This window comes from Citrus sinensis, chromosome 3 (assembly GCF_022201045.2).
Source record: "Citrus sinensis cultivar Valencia sweet orange chromosome 3, DVS_A1.0, whole genome shotgun sequence".
Taxonomy (NCBI): domain Eukaryota; kingdom Viridiplantae; phylum Streptophyta; class Magnoliopsida; order Sapindales; family Rutaceae; genus Citrus; species Citrus sinensis.
This window is the reverse complement of record NC_068558.1, coordinates 32,046,020-32,071,853: the sequence shown is the minus strand read 5'-3', so window position 1 is coordinate 32,071,853 and position 25,834 is coordinate 32,046,020. Positions and strand designations below refer to the sequence as shown.

Genomic DNA, 25,834 nt, shown 5'->3' with positions numbered 1-25,834 from the left:
TGATGTCCCTTCTTTCTCTTTATTTGATTTCAAATAATTCAAGAAGTCTAGAATTTGATGCTTAAAAATATTTAAAATTGTAGTTTAGCATCCGGAAATTTAACTAAGAGTGCTGCGTGAATTTTATTTATTGTTAAATATTAGTATGAGAAATTAAAGGTAACTTTTCACCTGATGTTAAGAGAATGAAAGCCGGACAAACTGGCTGCTTCCTTCAAAGCATTCCTCCAACTCCGCAGCTTCTCAGTATTCTCCTTTAATTTTTCTTCAAGCTTCGAAAATGAATCCCCAAAACTCCCAGTTTGGTTTCTCACGTCTGATGGATCAACCCGATAGAAAACCGGAATCACAATCTGTGCATACTCCTTCTTGCACTCGAGGATCTTTACAAGTTCATCGAGACACCATCTGGAAGATGCATACCCTTCTGAGAAGACGATAACTGAAATGGCTGATGCTTCAATTGCATTCACAATTGACTCCGAAATTTCATCTCCTCTGTTAAGTTGGTCATCAATGAAAGTTTGGATATTTTGTCGACACAGAGCAGAATAGAGATGGCTAGTAAAGTTGTCGCGGGTTTCCTCTCCTCTGAAACTAACAAAAACATCATACTTCTTGTTGTTTTGAGAAGAAGAAGCCATAATCAACAGAGACAGTTGAATTGATTAGAGAGATATTTTGATTCGGATGAAAACAATTATTGAACCAAATGTGCGTGACTCTGTAGAATAAATCGAAGCCATGAACCTTCCATCAAGTTCCGTGATAATTTTTCAATTTCATCTCATTGTCCAACCACCGTCCACTTCTAGCTGAAAATTCCGCACGAACACCATACTTATCAAGACACGGCTTCGGTGCTTTAATGCTCATAACTGCCAGCAATAAGTAGGGTTGATATTTTAATTTTTATCTATGAATTTATCTTACGGGTCCTCATCTCTCAATTAATTGTATTTAGTTTCAAAATTATTCTTTTTTTGTTTTAATGGCTCTTATTCATGTTCTTTAGCGTTTATTTTAAACATATGTTTGATTTTTAAATATTTACATTTGAATTAAAAAATAAATTTTTACGACCTTTGCCGAAATAAAAAAACAGGGATTAAATGAGTTTTTACCCTTTGTATTCTAGCAAAAGTAAGGGTACCTGGAAAAAATGAAATCTTTTACAAATTTGTGATTTTTTTTTTTTTTTTGAGTGCAATTAGAATCATTAACTTGGCAGGAGAATTGTGGCTTCAACGGGATAACCGGTTAGATCAAAACACATGTCAATTGATTTATGGCTGCCTATCAAATCTAATCGAAGATTTAGATGCATGGGTTCCATTGTAGGCAGACCCACTCATCTAATTATGGAGTGAAGAGTGAAGACTGGTACTTTTATTGTAGAGAAATCAATGCTTAACTTATTTGTCTACTGTACTTGAACATAAGAATTCGTAAGTGGCACTTTGCCATTAAAGAATTTGTGAGTGTCCGAATATGTGCACTACTTTAAGCTGGTGAGTGTTGACTAGTCAATGGTCATGGTTAAATACATTTTTTTTAATGGATCGGAATATTTTAACTTCAATTTTTTATTTTAAAATTTAAACATAAATTTTGACTCTTTTAATTCAATCTAATGTTAGATAATCATGGTTAAAACAGTCTAATTATCTTTTTTTTTTAGATACTGCAATACAATTAGGGTGCGTTTGACACATTGTATTGTATTACGTTGTATTGCATTATTTTAATGCAAGTGTATTGTATTATGTTATATTGCATTAACACTATATTATAATAATATTGTGCAATATTTGGTGCTACACTATACTGTATTAATTTTTAGTTACACTATGTTTGGTGTTGCATTGTATTGTATTAATTCCTTTGCTGATTAATTTAAATTATATATTTAGAAAATAATATTTATTACTATTTAATACTTAGAAAAATATTGAATATAAAAGTCTTAAATTTTGAAAATTTAACATTATTGTTGTAATATAAATGTTAAAAAATATATCATCATTCTTCATAAAGATTTGAGCTTATGACCTTAAATTTTTAGTAGCACAACATTTATTTTTTCAGTATTTTTTAAATATATAATCTGTAGAATAAAAATTAAATCAAATCAACTCGACACTCACGCTAGATTCCATTATACAGGTTTTGCCGCATTAATTTTTTTTATGCAATACCGCATAGCAGCCAAACATTTTATTGTAATATCTTAATACAATATGGCGTTCTAATACAGTGTTATGCGGGGTGCCAAACACGCCCTTAGTGTATTGATACTATAAAAATAAGTTTGATGGAAATTAACGGAACCATTTTTAATGTAATCAATTAGAAATTCGATCCATAACTTCTCAACTCTTCTCTAAGGTTAGAGGGGTTTACTAGCTAATTACTGTGAAATTGGGAGAAAAACAAAAAAATCTACTCCCATATCTATATGAAAAGATTAGGTAACTTCTGACCTTAAAAATAAGGGTCACCACTAAACCAAGTGTTTGATAATCATGTTTAAATGTTAATGCGAGACTACTGGGGAAATGGGCACTACTATTTATGAAAGGGAAGTTGTAAGTTTTTTTGCAATTAGGGGAGTTGCAAGTTGATTGCACTGAAAAGAACAATTCGCAGTTATTGGAGCATAAATAATTGAAAGCAGTTGAAGAATGTGATGGTGCATAATTGATGCAAAATAAATTATGTAAACCCATTGATGCCAAAAGGAGAATTTCCCTATCTGTATAGATTTTTCAATTTCGATTACTTTTCCATGTTTGATTAACTATTTATGAATAAAAACTCATTTAATCCCTGTATTTTAAGATTAATGTCCATTTAATCCCTGTATTTTTAAAAATATTTCAAAACATCTCTGTCGTTAAAGGATGATACCCCTACCGTTACTTTTTATTTATTTTGGCTTACTTTTACAATATTACCGTTTTATAATTTTTTTTCGGACATTAATAAAAAAATAATTAAATTACCAATTTAACCCTAGAAAATAAAAAAAATTATATTAATTTTTTTGCAAGCACCATTTGCACACTTGGTAGTTTGCATACAATTTTTTATAATTAAAAATTAATATAATTTTGTTAATTTTAGGGTTAAATTGGCAATTTAATTATTATCTTTTTATTAATGTCCAAACAAAAAAATTATTATAAAAGGGTAATATTGTAAAAGTAAGCCAAAATAAATAAAACGTAACGGTAGGGGTATCAATACTTTGACGGCAGGGATGTTTCGAGACATTTTAAAAAATACAAGAACTAAATGAACACTAATCTTGAAATACAGGGACTAAATGAGTTTTTACCCGGAAAATAAATACTATATCCTAAAAATATTTCAATTCAATATAGTTATTTCATAAACTACGAAACCTAATCCCTTTTATTCGTTTTGACTTATAAGGACATAAATGTTAAATAACTACATTTAATGTGTTTTCTTTATAAAAGCAAACAAGATGCCACTTAATTTTTATATATTAAAAAAATAAACATGTTATTGAAACATTTATATTCAAAACCATTCAAATTTTAATCAAATTCTAACCTATTCATACTTTAAATTAAAAATAAACGCTACCTTAATGTCCTTTCAAGTCTCTTGCGTAGTGATGAAAATTAATTTTATTTAATCTTTCTATGTTGGATTAGGCTTCAATTGTATACCACTGTATCTTATGTTTGAAAATCATTTAAAGTATTTTAAAATTGAGAGAAAAGTAAAATTGATATTAAAAAATAATTTAATTCAACTACTTGTGAGTTGTTGGACCATAAACTATATTATATGTCAAAGAACGTGTTTAGCTGGATAAAATTGTTAGCTACATCCTTCATTAAAAGAAATGATATAATATATTAAAAATAATACAATCAATTAATGTATGTATTGTGACACACATGTGGCTAATTAGCAAGCTGTCAGCTTAAAGCAAAGCACATGCATGCTTCACCTATGTGCTTGTCATGCATGATTGGAGGCAATGTATATATATAAAGAATTGAAGAAGTTGTCACCATTTTCATGAATCAAACTAAAACAAAGCAATTCAAAGAGAAAAGAAAAAGAAAGGAAAAGGTGAGAAGGGAAGAAAATAAAAGGAAAAGAGAAGAGGAAAAGAACAAAAGAAGAAAAGATGAAGAAAGAAGAGGAAAAGAACAGAAGAACAAAAGATGAAGAAGAAAAAAATAAAGAAAAGAAAAACCGAGAGTGAGAAATGATTTCGAAAAGAGCAATTGAGAGGAAATATTATAGGAAAGAGAATTGGATAGTTATATCTATATCCAGTAAGTCAGTAGGTAACGTATTTAAGAAATTTGAACAATTATGATTTAGTTTATGTCATATGTATAAGTTTTTATATCAGTTCTAACAATTAATTTTTGAACCCTATATTTTAGGAGAAATCCAAGAATTAAGGAATCTATAGGAGCTCCAACGAACCCCGAAGTGAAACATGTTTTGTGAGTGGATTACTATTATTATTTATATGTATTCTCCAAAGTATTTATGTTTGATAGTATGATTTAGTATCATGTTATGATTAATGTACGCATATTATATGATTGATTCAATCATGAGATGTGATTGCCAGATACCATATGTGTACCTTTCCCCATAGGCTCTATGCATGTGTAGTAAGACTTAGATTACTCGAGCCTTGTGATGTAGTTAATTCCGCTGAGTATTGAGAGATTTTTCCCCCACTTTACTTGTGCAATGATGATTCCAATAAATATTGAGAGTTATTTCTCTTACATATTATTTGGTGCAGTTTTATCATATATATATATATATATATATATATATGTATGTATGTATGTATGTATGTATGTATGTATGATTTCATATTTGCTTGTGTAATGTGTTCAGTGCGAAGCTATGTCATACAATTATGTACAAGCACTAGAGCACTAATTTATTTATAGATATATATATTTACACACACACACAATTATATCCATTCATTTAGCCACAAGTATATTATTTTCTTATTTATCCCATTTCTTTAAAATTTTCATAGGATTTCGTGCAGTTCAGTTTCTAATCAGTTGAGGTTGGGCCACAACATGCATTACTGCATTACTTATATTTCAAGCACGTTTGTGTTTATATGTATATATCTAAAGTGCAAGTATGTACAGTAAGATGTGAACTACGCAAGTTTTGAATATATTTTTGAATGAGATACATATGTTATTACTTGTTTATAACAAAGACCGAGGCTAGTGTTATGTATTCATGAATTAAATTTATGTCACAAGCTTTAGATATAAGATCACAAGATTCACCTCAAATCTGGCAGAGAGGTTGGGTCGGGTTGAAATACAAGTTATGCAACCCAAGAGGGGGGGTGAATTGGGTTTTTAAAACTTATCTTAATCAAACCACACAACAATCCAATCTAATGCCTTAATAAATTCGAAAACAATAATTTCAATGAAAGCGCAATTATAAAAGAGTAAGGGAAGAGAAAGCAAACTCAAGGATTTTTACGTGGTTCGGCAATCACCGCCTACGTCCACGCCTCCAAGCAACCTAAGCTTGATGATTTCACTATCTAAGCCTTCCAAGGCTTCAAAAGCTTACAATTGATTTCCAAGGTGTCAATGAACCTTTACAACAAAGAGATTATCTTCCAATTTCTTCACTCAAGTGTCTCACACACTTAAACACTCACAAATTTGATGAGGAATTGAAAATTACAACAAAAACTCTCTCAAATAGTAGATATACAAATTGAAGAACAAAGATATTTTAATAAATGATGATTTACGAAATTGAAGCTCAATATATATTGTGTGCACTTGTTTATGCTTGCCAAGATTACCAAAAATGAATTGGATTTGAGTTTATATAGTTTGAACTCAAAAACTAGTCGTTATGCACATTTTGGTAATAATCGACTTACCATTTATGGAATCTGGTTAGCCGCTTTTATATTACCGTTACAGTAAAAAATTAAATTTCAGAATATTCGGCATGTCGCTTTTCATATCCGGTTAGCCACTTTTGAAATCCGTTTAGCTGCTTTCGAAAGCCGCTTTCATTCCAGAAGCTTACTGCCCAAAATCCAGCTAGCCGTTTGTCACATCTGGTTAGCCGCTTGCTACAGTAACCGGTACAGTGCACTATTTTCTAAAATTATAGTTTGACCCAAATCTTTATAAAACTGTATTATGGCCCAAAACGTTATATTATTTTGCAAATAGGTCCCATTTTAGAATCTCTAAATAATGCTTGCTATTCCCAAAACTTTCTGAAATTATGATACGGCCCAAAATGCTATGAAACTTTTTAAATAAGTCCTTCAAAATTTCAAGCAATACTTGTTGATTTCAAAGTTTTCAAAACTCTTTCAATTAAATCATAAACTTGAAAAACAACTAATTTCATAAAATCATTTTTCCATTAAATATAAAACCTTTATAATATGAAAATAATGATTTATTTAAAATGTATAAAAAATAATTTGAGCTTAAACGATTAATCATTCTTAATTTTGTTTGTTATCATCAAAATCAACATTATGGAAACATATATGTTAACACGGGTTGTGTCATGTATGATATGCACTTACTTAGATTCAATATAACCATCATTTACCTGATAGTTTTTCAAAATAAATGCACATATATTATAATATAATTTACTTTTTATATGACTGACATGGTACTGATCATGTATTCTAAAATTTGTCCCTTAGTTAGCGGCATTTGTTTTAAAATTGTATGCTAAAAGAAGGTCATTTTAAATTTCAAAGTGTAAAATCTATTTTTATACATTTACAAAATACTAAGGATGAAATGGTCTTCAACATAGATTCCTTAATAAATTTTAAGAGAGCTGACAGAAAGTGGTTATTTAGAGAAATTGAACAATGAATGGTATCTTTATTTAATTTATTAATAAAATGCATCTAGAAACTAATGTAGTCCAAAAGGTGTCCTTTGTTAGAGTGCAGTAGGAGTAAATATATGAAATAAAATGTTGGAGAAATATTTATGGGGAATAATAATTGCAGAAAAAGGGAGCAATAATTGATAAAACTTTATTTTAAAAGTTGGACTATTGGCACCCCTCTAGTCTCCTCATCAAACCCTTTTTTTCAGTTATATTTATTTTATTTCCAAAAATTTCCTTTTATTTTCAAAGGCACTCTTTTGGTTTTTCATTTAATCTTCTTTTATTGTTAAAACTCAAAGTAGTATTGTGCTATTTTTCATCTCTTTTGCAATCTTATTGTTATCCTAAATACAAATTCAAAATTTTTTTAGGTGATAAAGTTTGAATGCTAATCATTAGTTTAAATAACACATAGTTTAGATTGTAGTTTGAAAGTAATCTTGAGTACAAAAATATTTAATCGATAAGAAATAGGAAAAGAAAATAGATTATTCTAAATTTATACAATTTATCTTAGTTAGATAAGAAATAATAGGTAGGAAATTAAAAAAAAGATTGATTATTAATGTAAGTAATTTGTTGGGAAAAAAAATCCTACATGTGTTTATTTCTTCTTTGCCCTTAACAGTAATTTTTTTTGAAATAGGGTTTTATAAGAATAATGAAGGGGTGCCAATAGTTTCACTCTTATTTTAATTGAAATATAAGTAAGAATTGATGGTGCTTCGAGACACATTACAAATGTAGTTTTTCTAGAGAAAAAAAGAGTACGATAGGAAGATTAGATGGATGACAGAAAGGTCTTGACTTCTATTTATAGATAATTATGTATTCTTTTATTTGGATTGTCACTTTTCATGATACCCTTTCATTTATGGTTATTAAATCAAAATTTGAATTAGATCATCATTGGTCCAAAATAAACCATCACCATTTCAAATTGAAGTATAAAACCATGAATGGATGCATATTTAAATAGAAGAATATATTTTTATTATATTTGACACAGTTTAATTAGACATATCTTTACAATCAAACACTTATTTAAAGCTCCATTTATTTTGAAAATATTCCAGTATAAAATATATTCTCTCCCTGACATGAGTATTTTGCAAATAATACAGAGCCACCGCGGGTTCAAAAATAATAAAATAATAACATTGCTCACTTGCTCGACTCGGCTGGATTGGGCTGGGCCTGCTATAAGAATGTGTTACCTGTACGGAGCTTTGCTTTGATTATCACATACACAGAGAGGGAAATTGAAATTGATGATGGCATTGGCCGCTCAATTCCAGCTTCGGATTCCCCAACTCAGCCATTGTTCTTGTCTTGCAATTACAGCACCGCAACAAGCGCGAATCCACCGTACGTCTCAAGCACGTACCGACCGGCGTCATAGCTCATGCCGCCGAAGACCGATCGCAGCATAAGAATCGCGCCTCCGACATCTTTTGGCCCTCAAAGTGAGGAGCAGTGTGAATCTTGATGCGTATTCGCCGCCGCCGCAGCTTCTTCAAATCCTTCCTCCTAAGTCTACTATTAGAAGTTCAGAAGTTGGTCCACAAATTGGACCTAACAATCCTAAATTTGCTTTGGTATTACTCTACTCACTCTTGCTTCGTCTTTTGTTTTCTATTAAAATTTAAGTCAATAGTAATGATTTTTTTTTTTTTTCGCAGTCGAGGGATCTGTATCAGAAGCAGCAAAATTATTGGGGTATTGCATTAAGCTTAACACTCTGTCAAGCGATAATTGAACTTTAAAAAGAGAAATTGCTATATGTAATGTGTTTGATTGGCGTTTAGGTTTCCAATATTTTTTTTAATTTAAGATTTCTCTCGTATGGTGATCATTTATAAATGTGGCAGGTTAAGCACTGGAGCATTGTCACGGTTGATTCTATCAGACGATTCTCTTCGAATAGCGGTGAATGAGTTGAGGACTTCTAAGGTATGCTAATTCATAGTTGATAGTGTGTATTACGATAAGACTCAACCTGATGGCATATTTGCAAGTAGCTTTAAAGCATATTTGGCTCTTTGTTTATGAATAATGTTCAATAGCAACCTGCTCCATTGATAAGAGAAATGTATGATATAATTTTTTAAGATACGTATCTGCATTACGAATTGTTATTAGAAGGAAGTACGAGAGTAAAGCAAGTGCAAAAACTGATTAAAAGATGTATCTTCATTATTACGTGAAATGTATGTTCTGCTTCTCATTCACTTTACCAGAATTACAAAAGTTTTATGTTATTGATGGTTGGATTGTTTCTGGGTTATCCTTGTTTTTCTGTTTTAATTGCTTTACATACATTATGTGTGTAATTTTTTAATGGGCAATCTTCATTTGGAACATGAAAATTTTAAAAAACTTTCCAATTTGTGCAGGGTATGAAGCCTCTTAAGTAGGACTTTTTGGGTGCTACTTCTGTGTTGGGCAAATTTTTTTTTTCTTTTTCCAGTCACCATAATGGGGGTCATGGTGAAACAACTTACTAATCACTCTGGACAGGAACAGGCTTCTATAAGTAAAGCACCCCTATTTCACTCTTTCCTTAGTATGGAGCTGCTTACCGTTGGGATGAAGATGGTAATAGCTGCTATAGAAATTACTTTTCTTCAGAAGGAAAATTCTCAATCTTGGTAAATTTAAAGTTGTACTAGAAGACAAGCTGTTTACTCAACCAAATGGCTAAATGTAGCATAGTAGCCTCCTTAGACGATTAATTAGATTGCATTCCTTTTCATCTCTCTGTTTTCATTTTTTCTCCTTTTTGACTTGCACTTCTCTGTTCCTTTCCCCCCAAAAAAAAAAAATTGTACTTTTCTGCCGATGTCTTCCCAATATCCTATGATCTCCAAATGCACAAATATTCTTGTTGTGACGTTCCATATATGGTTTCTTTTTTATTTTGGTCCATTTTCCAACAATATAGGATAGTGAGAAGAATGCTTTATTTTAATGATGCTTCTCTGCTTTCTTGAATGTATGCTTGTTCTTGTTAACATTTTACCGTTCGTGATAATTGGTATGGTCTTTCTTTGGCATCATCAAGCCCCAAATGTGATGAAACATTTTGAATTTCTTATTGATCCAGCCTTCACTCTAGTATAATTTATACACCATACCTGCAGTAAGTATCATTGATAGTTCCGAATGAGTGCGAAAGCAGACTAGTGTGTAACTTCATGATTTATTTACTGGTTTGCACATCCATATTTCAAATGGTTTACTGGTCTCCGGCCAAAAGAGAGGGAAAATGAAAGACTTGTGAGACAATCCTCATGGCTTTGTTGACATCAGTTTGGTGGTTGATTGAGAATGAATGATCATACATACACACAGATGCTTGTTAGAGGGCTTGTTCTGTTGAATTATGCTGGCGACATAAACTACAAGGCATTGTTGATGATTGGAGAATCAAGCTATTGTTTCCATTGCTTTGGTTGATTGATCCTTTGTTGAAGCAAAGGCCAATTGCAGATGCATTCTTTGAGGATGTGAAACAAAGGTATTTTCTCTTCTCTCTATCAGTCCTTTGTTCATTATCCTAAAACACTAGAGTCAAAAATTAAAAAACTCTATGATGTGTCTATATTGGTGCTGCAGGGGAACACTAAGGAACATTTTACTATCCATCTATGCAAATAAGGAATCTGTGGATGAGACACTGGTAGAGGTATTAACATTCTCCACTTATGTTAATGATATGAGAATGATAAGATCCAATTTTATACATGAAAAAGATACAATAATCTAAATAGAAACGTAAGTTTACAGGCATCTTCAATCCTTTCCTTACAAGTCAGTTTTGTAAATATAAATTCCTATAATACTACTAATACGATTGTGTTCAATTAAATGTACACTTGAAGGAAGCAAGAAAGGTAGCATAGAGTACTATGTACGTGGCGAGAAGTAAAATAATGGGGAATGATGAAGAAGCGTCATCATCAAATCGGCCATCCATAGGTTTCCCTCTTGGTTTAGCTCTGCTTTTGATGATGTTGTTTTGCATGAGTGGCGTCCTCACTTGTTGCCTCAATTGGCATAAAGTTCGATCCCTCCTCATTCACGCTGATAATGATAATATTCAAACCAATATCCACCATTTGCACACGGTAATTAACTATCTGCCTCTCTAGCGCAAAATTAATTGATTACTATCTGTTTGTATTTTCCATATATTTCGGCGCAATATTCACTTCATAAACTAATATTAGTTTCCTTACAAGTCAGTTTTCCTTACATGTTTAAGCGAATGGATTCACAACACAAATGAGTTGAGTGAAAATGACAAATCAATATACAAGTATATTTTTTAAAATATATCATGAATCCATGAAAATAAAGTTAAAAAATCATGGATAAAAATTCAGAAATATCATGAATGAAACACTAGCATTCAAAAAAAAAAAAGGAAAAAAAATAACACGCCAAGTAGATTAAATCTGCAGGAAAAGAAGGCCAGTAATTTTACATGCACCACATCCCTCGAAAATTATTACATGCATGTTTTCTTACATTCATGAAAATACTCTAGTGTGAATTTGTGATCTTGGCTTTTTCTCTTATTATTAATAGTGATTAGCAAAAGAGAAAAAAATTAAAATAAATTCTTGAAAATCTTAGTCTTCTTCGTAACAATTGAAACATCTGCTTGGAACTTCAATGGATATCCATTGAAGTCACTGCCTTCAAACATTAGTGCAGAGAAGCTTGTGTTTCTTGAAATGCCTAATAGCAGCATTGAACAACTTTGGGATGGTATGAAGGTATGTGTAACTTAATAGTTTATGTGTGCAGTCTTTCAACTTTGGGATGGTATGAAGGATTTCTGAAGCGCCTTGCTTACGTAGAATCAGATCACTTAGGTGGCATTTGTTTTTTTGTCTGAAATCTGAATAGACCTGAATTAGTTTGTATTCTGAATAGATCTGAATGACTGAATCTGAATAATATGTTTGTTTTTTTTTTCTGAATCTCGGAAAATAAGTATTAAGTTGTTTATTTTTTTCAACTGAAAAAGTTGAAAATATGTACTTTTACATTTGTATCCTTATTAAATTTGAATGTCAAATAAATAATATATTAAATACTACAATATTTTAACATTTATAAGTAAAATTATATTCAAGTGAATACATAATTATTTTAAAATTTTAATATATAAAATACCATAAATTTCAAATTTTATCGTATATAATATAAGAAAGAAAAAACATGGATATTTTTATGTGGGGTAAATGTCTATGGGTGAGTTTTGGGATAGACATGAAAAATAAATTATAAAACATAAATATTTTTTACATTAGTAAGTAATTGATTTAATTCAAATTTTTTCATTAAGTAAAAAGTTAAAAAAATTGACTTATTTTATTAAGTCAAAATTATCTAAAAAGTCTCATTAGGTTATAAAAACAAACACTTTTAATTAATTTAATTAATTAAGTTAAGTTATTTTAAGTCATTAAATTAAAAAATAAATGCCACCTTACTTTTGGGGTGCTATTTTTTCAGTGAGGAGGATTTCAATGGTTTTTGGAAATATAATTGCGTTCAACTGTTACGAAGAAGACTAACATTTGTATATTAAAATATAAAGCGTGATGTGATTTCTGAGCTCGTGGAGGCGCGCTAGTCTGAGCTTGTTTTTGTGGTGAGTTAACTTGAACCTTTCAATTAATCGTCCACTTGCAAAATATACACTACGCCGATTCCGTGTTGCACTGTTTACTGGAGACCGGGAGAAATACTTTTGTGCTGACCACAAAATGTGCATGCTGCTATTAAATCACTGAATTACACAATATAAAATGAATCAACCCGTCTGATGGATCAACGCGATAGAAAATCGGTAACACAATCTGTGCATGCTATTTCTTGCACTCGAGGATCTCCGCAAATTCATCAAGACACCATCTGGAAGAAGCGTAGTCTTCAGAGAAAATGATAACTGAAATGGCTGATGCTTTAATCGCTTTCACAAGTGACTCTGAAATTTCATCTCCTCTGTTAAGTTGGTCATCAATGAAAGTTTGGATATTTTGTCGAGCCAGGGCTGAATAGAGATGGCTAGTAAAGTTGTCGCGGATGTCTTCTCCTCTGAAACTAACAAAAACATCATACTTTTTGTTGTTTCGAGAAAAAGAAGCCATAATCAACAGAAGCAGTTGAATTGATTAGAGAGAGACTGTGATCAGATGAAAACAATTACTAAGCCAAAATGAGCGTGACTTTGCAGCATATATTGACCTGATATCTCATTTTCCAAGCTTTCTGGACAATGATTCATGGAATATTCAACGGTTATTGAAATGCCCACCTAATTTTTCGGCTCGGCAGATGTTCTCAGTTGAAATTATAGACACGGCGTTATGAGTTAAGACTATTGGCACTCTTCCGTCACTTCCGTAGAACTGAGTTAGACACGACGTTATGAGTGAAACTATTGGCACTCTTCCTTGAAGTTTCGTGATAATTTTTCAATTTCATCTCATTGTCCAAGCACCGTGCACTGCACGATAATTTCACTGCTTTTTAGACTTTTAGCAGAAATTTCCCCATGAACATCATAGTTTTCAACACATGGCTTTTGTGCTTTTAATTCTCAAATTGAGTGGGTCATGACTATCAACCATGAGTAGTAGGTTGATATTTTAATTTTTGCCCCCCAATTTTTCTTATCACTCATCATTTCTCAATTAATTGCTTTTAATTTTAAAATTATCCTTATTTATCATTTTTGTTTTAATAATTCTTGTTCATATTCCTTTAGGTTGTTTATTAAACGTGTGAAGTCTAATTTTTCTTTTTTTAAAATAATCTTTTGTAACTTCTATCTAATATATGAAAATTGTTAACTTGTATATGTCTATTATATTGATTTTGATGACAACAAAATATATATGTTTTTTATTAAAATGTTGGAGTTTTCATTAATAAACAATTTCTTAAAAGCCGTATAATTTTTCTAAATGTGTTCATGAAATATGAATAATCATTAACTTTAATTGGAAAATCATTCCCTGCAAAATTCTATTAAAATTGAGATTTTGGAAATAAACGGTGAACCGTTAACTTTGAAACGTTAACCGATAATTTTCAGAGAGATAAATCCTTAAACTTGAACCGGTTAACAAAAACGGATAAGGCAAGTGTGTTTTGCATGTTACTAGAATTAAACGGCGAACCGTTTATACCAAATGGCTAACCGATAATTTCCAGGATGGAATTTTCTGCTAACCTTGAATTGTTTAAAGAAAACGGATAATTTATTTCTTTTTGCAGGTTATTGGAAATAACTGGCGAACCGTTAACTTCAAATGGCTAACCGATAATTTTTAGAATGTCATTCCATTCTAACCTTCAACCATTTAGCAAGAACGGATAGTAGAAATTTGGTTTGCAAGTCTCTGGAAATTAACGGCTGATGAGCATATAATACATACATATTTTACCCTTAATTATATAATTGCTAGTTATGTTTATTTATTATTTTTAATTTATTGAATTGTTTTATTGAATAGGGAATTAATTGGAGATTAGAAATAAAAAGTACAAAAAGAATAAGTTTGGGGGAGTATTAGTCGAAGCCTTGACAGAGTTAAGAACCAAGAGCATATGAAAGCCAAGCATGTGAAGACAAGCAATTTGCATTTGAAAGGAATTTCAATTCTCCAATTGAGTTGCACGTGCATGGCATTGCAATATGTGGAAAGCAATTTAAAGGGGCCCGCACTTGACTTTCAAAAGTTGGAATTAATGGCTTATGGTGGCGTTAAATTGGAAAAGGATTTCAATTAGAATTGAAAAAGGATTTCTTTAGAATTGTTGGAGAAGAATTCGGTCAATTTGCATTATAAAAGGAGGGCAGCTGCCAGAGGAGGAAAAAAGCGCGACAAAGAAAAGAAAATCTGTAGCAGTTGGGCTTCCCATGGCCTGATTTTATTTTTTTTGTTGCTCTCAATTCAAGTATGTTTAGCTAATTTTTTTATACTGAGGTTAAGGATTAAGCTCTATTCAATAAAATAATTATTTTTTTATTTAATTAATTTCCTATATATGTTATTTAATGATTATGGTTTTTATTTCACATGATTAATTGGATGTTATTAAAATTTTTTCATCAATTCTGTCATGCATTATTGATTGTTAGGATTAATATTCGATTAAATCTATGCTTGGATCTATAAAGTTTATACATGATTATCTTTGATTCTATGTCTTTCATTAAATTGTTTACATAGAGTACTTAGGAAAACTTTGACTCTTTCTTATTCAATATGTTTACATGGGATACTTAGATGTCATATTATTAAGCAAAAAAAGAACCTACATTAGATTTAATTACTTGGGCTTAATTGTTAAATTCATGAGATGACATAGATTGATTTCGAGTTGTCACTCTAAAATTGGAGATTAATTAATAATTAGATAATTACTAGTTGAATAGTGGTGGATTCCGAAACCTTGGTAATTTTTGTCTTATTGAAATCTCATTTACTTTAATTGTTTTCTTAGTTTAATTTCTTTTAAAACTCAATTTGCTCAACTAGGTCAGGATTAATATTAATTTTAGATTTAAATTAGACTTTTCAATTTATAACAATCTCCGTGGGATCGACCTCGTTACCACTATTCTATCTCTAGATTCGTGCGCTTGCGAGTATATTAAAATTTTCACAACAACGGCGAACTGATAGTGGCAAACGGTCAACTGATTATTAAAAATTCAGCTCAACGGTCACTTGGATCAGTCCAAACGGTTAATCGATAATTGTTAACGGCGATTCGATTTTGGGCAGAAAGTCAATAACAACTTTTTTTTAGCTCCAACTATAAATAAACTCAATCAAATTCAAACAGAGGTTGATCACAACGTTATCATTAAACTTGTAATCGAGAATACAACATTCATTGAGCTTCAAATTCGTTCTTGTTTCATTTATTCTCACATTGAGCATAGATTTGTAATCACATATTTTGTGTGAGAGAAAAAAACTTTTGTAATCTTTGTTTTGAGTGATTGTAAGTGTTGGGATACACTTAGGTGAAGAGATTGGGGATAATCTCTTGGTGTAAAGGTTGATTGACACCTGTGAAGTCAATTGTAAGTGTTCTTAAAGCCTTAGAGGCTTAACTAGTGGAATCCTAAGCCCGGTGAGATTGGAGGCGTGGACGTAGGTAAGGTTGGCTAAACCACATAAAAATATATGTGTTTGAATCTCTCTTCCCTTATCTTTTTACATTTTGGTTGATTTATTTATTACTGTTTTAAATTCGTTTAAGATTTGCATTAAGTTTTGTTCAAGTATTGCATAATTTTTAGAAACCCAATTCACTCCCCTTTTGGGTTGCTTAGATAGTATTTCAAAAATGCCTCAATAGAAAGTAAATACTATATCCCAAAATTATCTTTATTAAATATAGTTATTTCCTAAATTGTAAAATATAATGCCCTTGTTCGTTTTGATATATAAGGTTATAAATGTCAAAAACATTGTTTGATATGTTTTTTATTATAAAAAAAAATGCCACTTAATTTTCAGATATTTAAAAAATAAACATGTTATTTAGACATTTTTATTCAGATCCATGTAGACTCTAGCCAAATTTAGACCTATTCAGATTTCAGATGAAAAAATAAATGCTACCTCAATGTCAGGGAAGAAAATAAATTTTATTTGATTTTCTATATTGGATTAGGCATCAGTTGTATACTATTGTATCTTATGTTTGAAAATCTTTTTAAACTATTTTAAAATTGAGATTATCTACCCAAAAAAAAAAATTATTTCAACTACTCATGAGCTATTTCAACCATAAGTTAAACAACTGACGGTGCATTCGGCTAATTTATCAATAAAATGCAACTAGAAACTGATGTAGTTCAAAAAGCATCTTTTGTTATAGTATTAGTAGCATAAGTCAAATATAAAATAAAATGTTGGAGAAATATTCAAGGGTAATAATAATTGTGGAAAGAGTGGGACTATTAGCACCCCTCTATATACCTCTTAGAGCTCTGCTTGGATAGTTACAATTATATATTAAATTAAAATTATGATAATGAACAAACAAGTAGATAGTCTGATTGGATGTGGAATGATTTCATTTGAATTTCTCTAAAGTTTAAACCAACTTACATTTTTTCCACATTGAAAGAGGAATAGGTGGAAAGGTTAAAATTGTATAAGAATATTATAACATTTTCGAAGAAGAAATCTTTATGACGCATTTTTAACTTGGTGAAAATTTTCAATCCCAAGAACTTTAAGCATACGAAAGAGTGGATTCTCTCATTTCCGCCATTTGTGAGGATGATAGTAACGAAGAGAGAACTCATAGATTTAATAGTGACGAAGCGAGCAACAGCAGCAGGAGAGAGATAACAGCAGCACAGAGGAAGATCAACAGCAGTGAAAGAGACAGAGCTGCAGCACCAGAGTGGTGAAGAAGAGAGAATAGCAACATGTACCAAAGATGGAGAAAAAGAGCGATTAGATCTGTGATCATGGAGAGTGAATGGGAAGATCGCGATAAGATTTTAGGCGAGAGAAATAGACGTCACGGATAAGCCTTGGATTCTCTATTTTTTGATTTATTTTAGCTTTATATTTGTAATTCAATGAGAATAAGTTATACACGTTCTCAAATTTATAACTATAAAAGAAGATATCAATTATTTGTTTTACAATTTGTTTTTTTAATTTCGGCCATCAATCGCGCATTAACTTAGATTTATAAAAGGAAAATGAAAATAGGGCTCATAAATGTTACCGAACATGCCATAATATTCTCCACTAATATGCCATTTTAACCTCCTACAAAAGAGCCCCTAAGGGCGTGGTCGGGTTAGTTGCAGTGAAGCTGTACCCTCTACCAAAATCCAGGTTCGATTCTTGGGGGTGGTAAGGAGGGTAAAAATTGTATTTGGGCTTGCCCACCCCCAATACCTTTAAAAAAAGTTTTTTAAAAAAAAACCTCTTACAAAGGCGGATACTCAGAATTCATAATTGACCTCAAAACTGCAGATCATACGAGAACCCACCAATAATGAATAGGCGCTTAATGCATTTGTTTCGATTGTGATAGGCCTACCAGGGCCGAACCTAGTGCAATTGATGCCAAAAAATGTCTATACCTATACTAGTTTTATGGGGTGTTGAGGATCCATTCACACTCTTTGATGGACCTGCTGGTTAATACTCCTCATTTCTACCTTCTTAACTCTCAAATGTGCAAGTTAATCGTATTGGAAGGAGTGGGACATCATCCCCATGACGACAGACCCAAGGAGATCCATGAAAAGCTGCTTTCTCGGTTGGCTGAAACATTTAAGTGCTGAGGAATTTACTTTCTCATCAGCAAGTTTTGATGAGCATTATTTATTATTCCTAATGTAAAATGGCAAACAACTCTTGTATTTATAGTGTTATATCAATTTTTATTCAACCGCTTGAATATCTTTTGGCATCGAAAGAATGTAGGAGAAACTGATCCCTGACAAGTTGTAAAAGCTCCAAATTGATTCAAGAAATGTACCAAATTATTCAATAAAAAGTCAAATTCAACACAATAATAAAGAACAATGATTTATTAATCTATATTGCTCATGTTAATGATATGTGAATGATAAGATTCAATTTTTCATATGAAAAAGATACAATAATCTAAATAGAAATAAAGGTTCATGGGCATCTTTAACCTTTCCTTACAAGCTAGTTTTTTAAAGGTAAATTCTACCCATAGATGATACCACGTCAACTATGGAATCAAATGAAACATTTCGAATATGGAATTGGTATAAATACTTGAAAGTATGGATACATGTTTGTTGATACAGAAATCTAGTTGAGCTATGTAGCGACCAGACAACCACGCCAACACTTAAATTTGTTGTTATTGGAGAGACGGTTCTATGCTACTTCCTCACTATCGAATAAGTTCCTGCGACCTCGAGTACTTCCTTCAAGAACACCTACGTTTATAACATCTAGTTAGAGGATGCCTGAGGTTTTTCCGGCGTGAACCCTCTGACACTCGAGTGGGAGATCTGGGTCTACTTGAAAAAACTCGTGACATGATTCACGTGACTTAATTACAACTACTCTGGATGAAAAAAATGTTTAATTTCATAAAAAAGGAAAAATAGAGAAGATAAAATTGTGAATAGAGAGAGTATGAAAAAATTAAGTAAAAAGTTATCTAAACCCTTTACCTCTATTCTCTAAAGCTTTAATATCCAACCAAAATTATGGGCCTCCTCTCTCCCCCAACACCGTTGCTGGGTTGGTCACATACCTGTGGGAGAGTAGGTAGCGTAACTGCTGGTGAGTGGGCTTCATGCTCGAATTCTTTGGAGGAAACCATGGGTTGACCTTTAACCAAGTCGTCGATTTGACTTAATTGTAGTCTCTCCTCGTGCTTCCTCGAGCAGACTTTGCTCATGTGACCAGCCACACACCTCATCGGGGATAATCTTTCTCGATGAGTCATTTTAGGCCGAGGGGAGCACATTTTGCTCATGTGTGCCTAATCATGATGTTTTTCACCCCAAAATAGATGTTTAAGCAAACTGATTCATAGCAAAAATGAGTTGGGTGAAAATGACAGCTATCATGTTCTTTTTTTTTTTAAATCAATATACAAATAAGTTTTTAAAAATATATAAGATTTGACGGAGTTTAACTGTTCCTTCTTTATTGCTTTTACTTCCACATGATAAAACTTTCCCATATACAACAATTTAGATTTAACAAAATAGAAAATTTTCAAATGTGATTGCGTTATATACAGGAGAGTTGATGTAGTGCGCAATGGGATGAGTGGCATGTGTTCATTGGTTGAGATATGGGCCAACAACATACTCTGTAAGAACTCGTTGCGCGTCCTGTAATATTCCATGCCGCTGGCAAATGAGTTTTTTCACTAGTTTATAATTCACATGCTCACCTAAGTAGATGTGTTTTGGGTTGCAAAGTCCAATAACAAATCGTTGTGGGTGGTGTGTGCAGAGCAAGAAAGAAGGCCAATAGTTTTAATTTTACAATATACATCATGTGCTTTTCATACATTATACTCTTCACCTAATAAGGTAAAGTTCAATACTCTAGTGTGAATTTGTGTTACACGCACCAGATCCGTCGAAAGTTATAACATGAATGTTTTGTTCCAAGAACTGATTTTGGCATTTTCTCCTATTATTAATAGTGATTTGAAAAAGGAAAACAATAAAAATACATTCATGAAAATCTCAGTCTTCTTCGTTATATTTGAAAGATCTGCTTAGGTCTTCCATTGAATTCGTAGAGTCTGCAATGCAAAAAAAAATGGATCCCACATTTTTTCACTCCGCAACACTCACACTCCAAAGGTGGAAAAACATTAAAGTGGGCTGTCTCAGGAAAGCAATTGCATTTCCAAAAACCATTAAAATCCTCTTCATAGAACAAACAGTATCCCAAATGTAAGTGATTTGATTCTAAATAATTAACTCTTCTCTGAAATAACCGTGTATCCTGCGGATCACAATCTTTGGTGGTTTCCACTTTGAGCTCACAAGAAAATGAAAACCATCTGCCACAATCTACATGACGGCCTGAAAATCCTAAAATAGCACCAAATGCAAAGCCCAGTACTCTGTTGTTATTGAAGAAATATGGGGGCATCTCTAACGTTATAAAAGATCCCACACTTTGAAAATTAAACCACCTTGGAATTTCATTCCCAGCTAGTACGTAATGGCCTTCCTTGGGAAAACCTCTCTATACCAAAAGATCAAAATTTTAAACCCAAAAAAAAGGTATAAATTGTAAGGAGAAAGAATTAAGACACACCTTTTCCCGTACTTCTTTCCAACGGGCAGGTACCACATGGCCCATATATTGAATTATCACGTCATCTTCAATAATTCCTGCAGTAGTATTACCTTGCAATTAAAAATTATTGCTCTAGTAAAAAAACATTGCCTATAAGATTCAGAACTTAGAGAATAAACCTGATAATGATTGTGGTGCCGAGTAATGATCGGCATCTAACCATCGTACAAGGAAGAGAGGCTTTGGTAAGGATTGAAGCCCCTCATAATAATCTAAGAGGATGTATCGCAACATAAATTGTTGGATAATGCTTTCTGGTATTCTCTCAATATTGGTTTTCAATAGATTCACTATTAATGGCGACGATAACTGGCCAAGCCATTCGGGCAATCTCTGAAGATTTGAGCAACCGCGGAGACTAAGAAGTTCAAGAGACTTCAACTTACGGAGGCTGCTTGGGAGACTCTTAAGCCTTTTACAATCTGAAAGGTCTAACAACCAAAGCCTAAGTAGAAGCTCAAATGATGAGGGCAGTTCTTCAATTGCAGTTCCACTTAAAAATAGCTGGCCTATGTTACCAGATGAGATCTCTGCAAGCCTCTTCAGCTTTGAACAAAGAAACATAATAGCACAAGTAATACTTAACATAAAAATTCTGTATGTGTACTATACAAATTTATATATCAATTATGCTTGCAAACGGTTATGCAAGTTGTCAATCGCATTTATAATTTATTGCTACATCACCTAACCACTATTGTTTTTTCCGATCATTGTCACTCTTGTATTAATTCTAAGACTCATTTGTTCGAGCGTATATAAATATATTCACATCAAGTTTTGAAACACTACAATATTCCAAAATAATAATCCACAACAAGGTGCTTACCGTATTATATGTAAGAACTACATAGATATCCTCATGATGCCACAATCTACTGCGGTTTTTAGGATTAATTGATTCTTGTCGAACAATTTCCCTACCCAATTCTTGTAGTAAATCATGCATTGTGATCTTCTTGCGTGAATCAATAGCAATGAGAGATTTATCAATAAGAACACTTATTCCTATTTCTGGGTACAAGCCGCTTGCATTGAAGAATTTCATTACAGGATTTACATGCTCACCTTGAAAGAAACAAGCAACATCAAGGAAAATATTTTTCTCTTTATCGTCCAAACCATCATAACTTATTTTTAATACCTCTAGAATACTTGGATGGAGGATTCTTTGCAATTTATCTATTGCACTTTCCCAAACTTCTTTTTCCCTTTTATATAGAAAGCAACCCAAAACTTTAAGAGCTAACGGAACACCTTGAGCATATTTCATTACTTTGCTTGAAAGTTCCTCATAAACAACATCAGGATGGTTTTGTTTGAAGGCATGTCGACTAAAAAGCTCAAGAGCGTGATGATATTCTAATGCCTCCATCTCATATATTTTACTCACCCCCCAATTTCTAAGCACTTGTTTATTTCTGGTGGTTAATATGATTCGACTCACTGGCGTCAACCAATCAAGGCTTCCCATTAGAGATTCCAATTGGCTGAAGCAAGTTACATCATCAAAAACAATCAAAACCTTCATGCGGCTGAGCCTTCTAAAATTGAGGTCAATATAAGGCATCACATTTTTATCCTTCAATAAATTTGAAAGAAGTTTTTGTCGTAAGTAAGCTAATCCTCCTGGTCTTTGTGACTCTTCTCTAACATTTTCGAGGAAGCAAGAACCTTCAAAATCACCCGAGATTTTGTCAAAAATAGCTCTAGCGATTGTTGTTTTGCCTATACCACTAATGCCCCAAATCCCTAAAGCGTAAACACATTTCGACTCAACACCTAATAGAGATTCAATTTCCTCAACTGTTGATTCCACTCCCACCAGCTGGTTTTTGTTATCACGCGGCTGAAACACTTCATCCAATCTCTTCAAAATGTGATTAACAACTTCATTGGTAAGGTCTGACTCACGCCTAGCAAGTACATAAAATTAGCCAAAGTAACTTCAAATTAATAGGAGGAATTTGCATTAAATATGAAATAAGGGAGATTGCCAATTTTTTCTATTGAAATTAATATATACCACCACTGATCTACAGTCTCCCAGTAAATTAATAACTCTTAAATTATTAATATATGCAAATTCTTAATATATGCGTGAGTTTTTTTTTTTTTCGTTCTAATGGTAGTATCTGAGTAAGAGGTTGAAATTGCTTAAAAAACGACAGACCACCCCTAATTTTGTTACATATATATTGTAAAATGCTCGAGCTTTTATTATTAATTCTGTCACAATTATTTTATAATTATGAGAGCACAAAAGTGGGGAAGTCAGGAAGTCTAGAATTTGATGCTTAAAAATTTTTAAATTGTAGTTTAGCATCCGGAAATTTAACTAAGAGTGCTGCGTGAATTTTATTTATTGTTAAATATTAGTATGAGAAATTAAAGGTAACTTTTCACCTGATGTTAAGAGAATGAAAGCCGGACAAACTGGCTGCTTCCTTCAAAGCATTCCTCCAACTCCGCAGCTTCTCAGTATTCTCCTTTAATTTTTCTTCAAGCTTCGAAAATGAATCCCCAAAACTCCCAGTTTGGTTTCTCACGTCTGATGGATCAACCCGATAGAAAACCGGAATCACAATCTGTGCATACTCCTTCTTGCACTCGAGGATCTTTACAAGTTCATCGAGACACCATCTGGAAGATGCATACCCTTCTGAGAAGACGATAACTGAAATGGCTGATGCTTCAATTGCATTCACAATTGACTCCGAAATTTCATCTCCTCTGTTAAGTTGGTCATCAATGAAAGTTTGGATATTTTGTCGACACAGAGCAGAATAGAGATGGCTAGTAAAGTTGTCGCGGGTTTCCTCTCCTCTGAAACTAACAAAAACATCATACTTCTTGTTGTTTCGATAAGAAGAAGCCATAATCAACAGAAACTGTTGAATTGATTAGAGAGAGATTTTGATTCGGATGAAAACAATTATTGAACTAAATGTGCGTGACTCTGTAGAATAAATCGATGCCATGCCCCTTCCTTCAATTTCCGTGATAATTTTTCAATTTTTCTCATTGTCCAACCACCGTTCACTCCACGATGATTGATTAATTCAACTGCCTTGTAGACTTTTAGCTGAAAATTCCACACGAACACCATACTTTTCAATACACGTGCTTCTGTGCTTTAATGCTCATAACTGCCAGCAATAAGTAGGGTGATATTTAATTTTTATCTCTGAATTTATCTTATCCGTCCTCATCTCTCAATTAATTGTATTTAGTTTCAAAATTATTCTTTTTTTTTGTTTTAATAGCTCTTTTTCATTATCCTTAGGGTTGATTGTTAAACATATGAAGTCTAACTTAAAAAAAAAAAAATTTTTTTTAATAACTTATATCTAATGTTTAGACATTTACATTTAAATTAAATAAGTAAATTTTTGTGACCTTTGCTGAAATGAGAAAATGTTTGAATGAAAAATAAATAATATATACTAAAAATATTTCTATTCAGTAAATTTATTTCCTAAACTACGAAGCCTAATCCCTTTTACTCATTTTGAACTTTGGAGAACAAATTAACAAATCTATTTTAATTTACTTTTTGTGACTTAAATTTTTTTATTATATTTGATCACAACGATTGATTTGACATAAGTCTAAATTGATTATTTTATCCTTATAAGGTAAAACTAATTCTTTAACTTCAATATTTTCTAATTTTATACCAAATTCATTATTTCTAATACTACTTTATTAGTATGATTGTAAAACATTAATTAAACAAACATAATGTCTTTATGGCACAATACTCATGTAAATTATTAGCTTGTCAAATTTACATCATTTACATGTAAGATAGTGAAAATAATAGTTAAATTTCATTTAAAAATATTAGTTCACATAATTAAATACCTAAATTATTAGATACAATAACCCGTGTTTATTGTACAATTTGGCCATTTTATATCATAATACTAAAATAGTAAAATAAAATTTATATCAAGTTTATGATCAAATATACTCAAAGAAATCTAATAAAAAATAATAGAAGGATTTCATTGATTAACTATACAAAATTTTTATTAATTTGTATTTTTTAAAAAATATTGTGAATTCATTATAATTATATTCTAGAAGTGGCGTAAATTTACAAACCTTTTTAGTTTCTTTCCTTTGAAGCTAAAGATTCAACACTTATTAGTGAAGATACCACGTATGCGTTGCCCACAAAGATTCCTGAGAGGACGTTTGCCGCCACTGAATTTTTGAAACTTTTTTCCTTCACTATGTGTTTAATGTATAAAATATATGACAAATGATACTTTATTTTAATTATGGTATACAACATGTGAATTTATCAAAGCCTAAGTCAACCCAAACTAAAATCAAATTAAAATGATTTTAGTTGGGTTGCGTTGGACTGTTGCCCAAACTTTGGGTTGGTTTAGTTTGAAACTTGCGCTTGGATCTTCGGTTGAATTTGGGGCTTACAATAAATCGACCCCACATTTTTTCTTCCCGCATTCCGTAGAATAATATTATATGTAATAAAATAACACAAAATTTATTACACAAGACACAAAATTCTATGATGTGTATATATTGGTGCTATAGGGAAACACTGAGGCACATTTTACCGTCCATCTATGCAAATAAGAAATCTGTGGATGAAACACTGGTAGAGGTATTAATATTCTCCACTTATGTGCCATTTTAAACTCTTACAAAAATGGCTACTCAGAATTCATGAATTGACCTAAAAATTGCCGATCATACGAGAACCCGCCAATGATGAAGGTGCACTCGATGCATTTGTTTGGATTGTGACAGACCCCCCAGGGCCGAACCCAGTGCAATTGATGCCATCAATCTCTATACCTGAGGAACATTTTACTGTCCATCTATGCAAATAAGAAGTCTTATTCAACCGCTTGAATATCTTTTGGCGCCGAAAAGAATGTAGGAGAAACTGATCCCTGACAAGTTGTAGAAGCTCCATATTGATTCATGACATGTATCAAATTATTCAATAAAAAGTCAAATTC

The 25,834-nt window shown here is 31.9% G+C and overlaps 3 protein-coding genes across 11 annotated transcripts in view; 1 reads left to right on the top strand and 2 right to left on the bottom strand.

Annotated features, from left to right (window-relative positions):
- The window catches only part of LOC102626669 (uncharacterized), a 160,017-nt gene that overhangs the window by 83,423 nt on the left and 50,760 nt on the right, over positions 1-25,834 (top strand). For 2 of the 6 annotated variants that reach the window (XM_052436224.1, XM_052436225.1), the window contains exons 3-4: positions 8,814-8,895; positions 9,469-9,540. In XM_052436224.1, the coding sequence (XP_052292184.1) occupies positions 8,814-8,895; positions 9,469-9,540 (154 nt within the window). Of the gene's footprint in view, positions 1-8,813; positions 8,896-9,054; positions 9,332-9,468; positions 10,463-10,560; positions 10,631-10,826; positions 11,073-17,301; positions 17,651-25,834 lie in introns of those variants that run through there. The other 4 variants (XR_008052759.1, XR_008052758.1, XR_008052757.1 and 1 more) reach the window with 4 other exon arrangements.
- Positions 1-25,834, bottom strand: part of LOC102616865 (disease resistance protein RPV1-like) — a 160,119-nt gene that overhangs the window by 93,888 nt on the left and 40,397 nt on the right. For 3 of the 4 annotated variants that reach the window (XM_052436182.1, XM_052436181.1, XM_052436183.1), the window contains exon 1: positions 172-850. The exons of the other annotated variant lie outside the window; for it this stretch is intronic. In XM_052436182.1, coding sequence (XP_052292142.1) covers positions 172-644 — 473 coding nt within the window. In that variant the 5' untranslated portion in view covers positions 645-850. Of the gene's footprint in view, positions 1-171; positions 851-25,834 lie in introns of those variants that run through there. 4 annotated transcript variants of the gene reach the window in all.
- Positions 20,109-23,868, bottom strand: LOC112496038 (disease resistance protein RUN1-like). Its single transcript, XM_052436190.1, has 5 exons — positions 23,241-23,868; positions 21,664-22,750; positions 20,954-21,380; positions 20,793-20,869; positions 20,109-20,720 (listed from the first exon to the last, which is right to left on the bottom strand). Exons 1-5 carry the CDS (start codon positions 23,711-23,713, stop codon positions 20,223-20,225), a joined length of 2,562 nt encoding a protein of 853 aa, XP_052292150.1. The 5' UTR covers positions 23,714-23,868; the 3' UTR covers positions 20,109-20,222.

What these genes read in the sequence shown, in the direction of transcription:
- LOC112496038 (XM_052436190.1), bottom strand. Translation starts at nt 23,713, where the DNA reads ATGGCTTCTTCTTATCGAAACAACAAGAAGTATGATGTTTTTGTTAGT. An exon ending in TTTCATTCTCTTAACATCAG is followed by an intron (nt 22,751 to 23,240) that starts GTGAAAAGTTAC and finishes TGTACTTGCTAG; the next exon opens with GCGTGAGTCAGACCTTACCA. An exon ending in GGCACCACAATCATTATCAG is followed by an intron (nt 20,870 to 20,953) that starts GTTTATTCTCTA and finishes ATACTACTGCAG; the next exon opens with GAATTATTGAAGATGACGTG.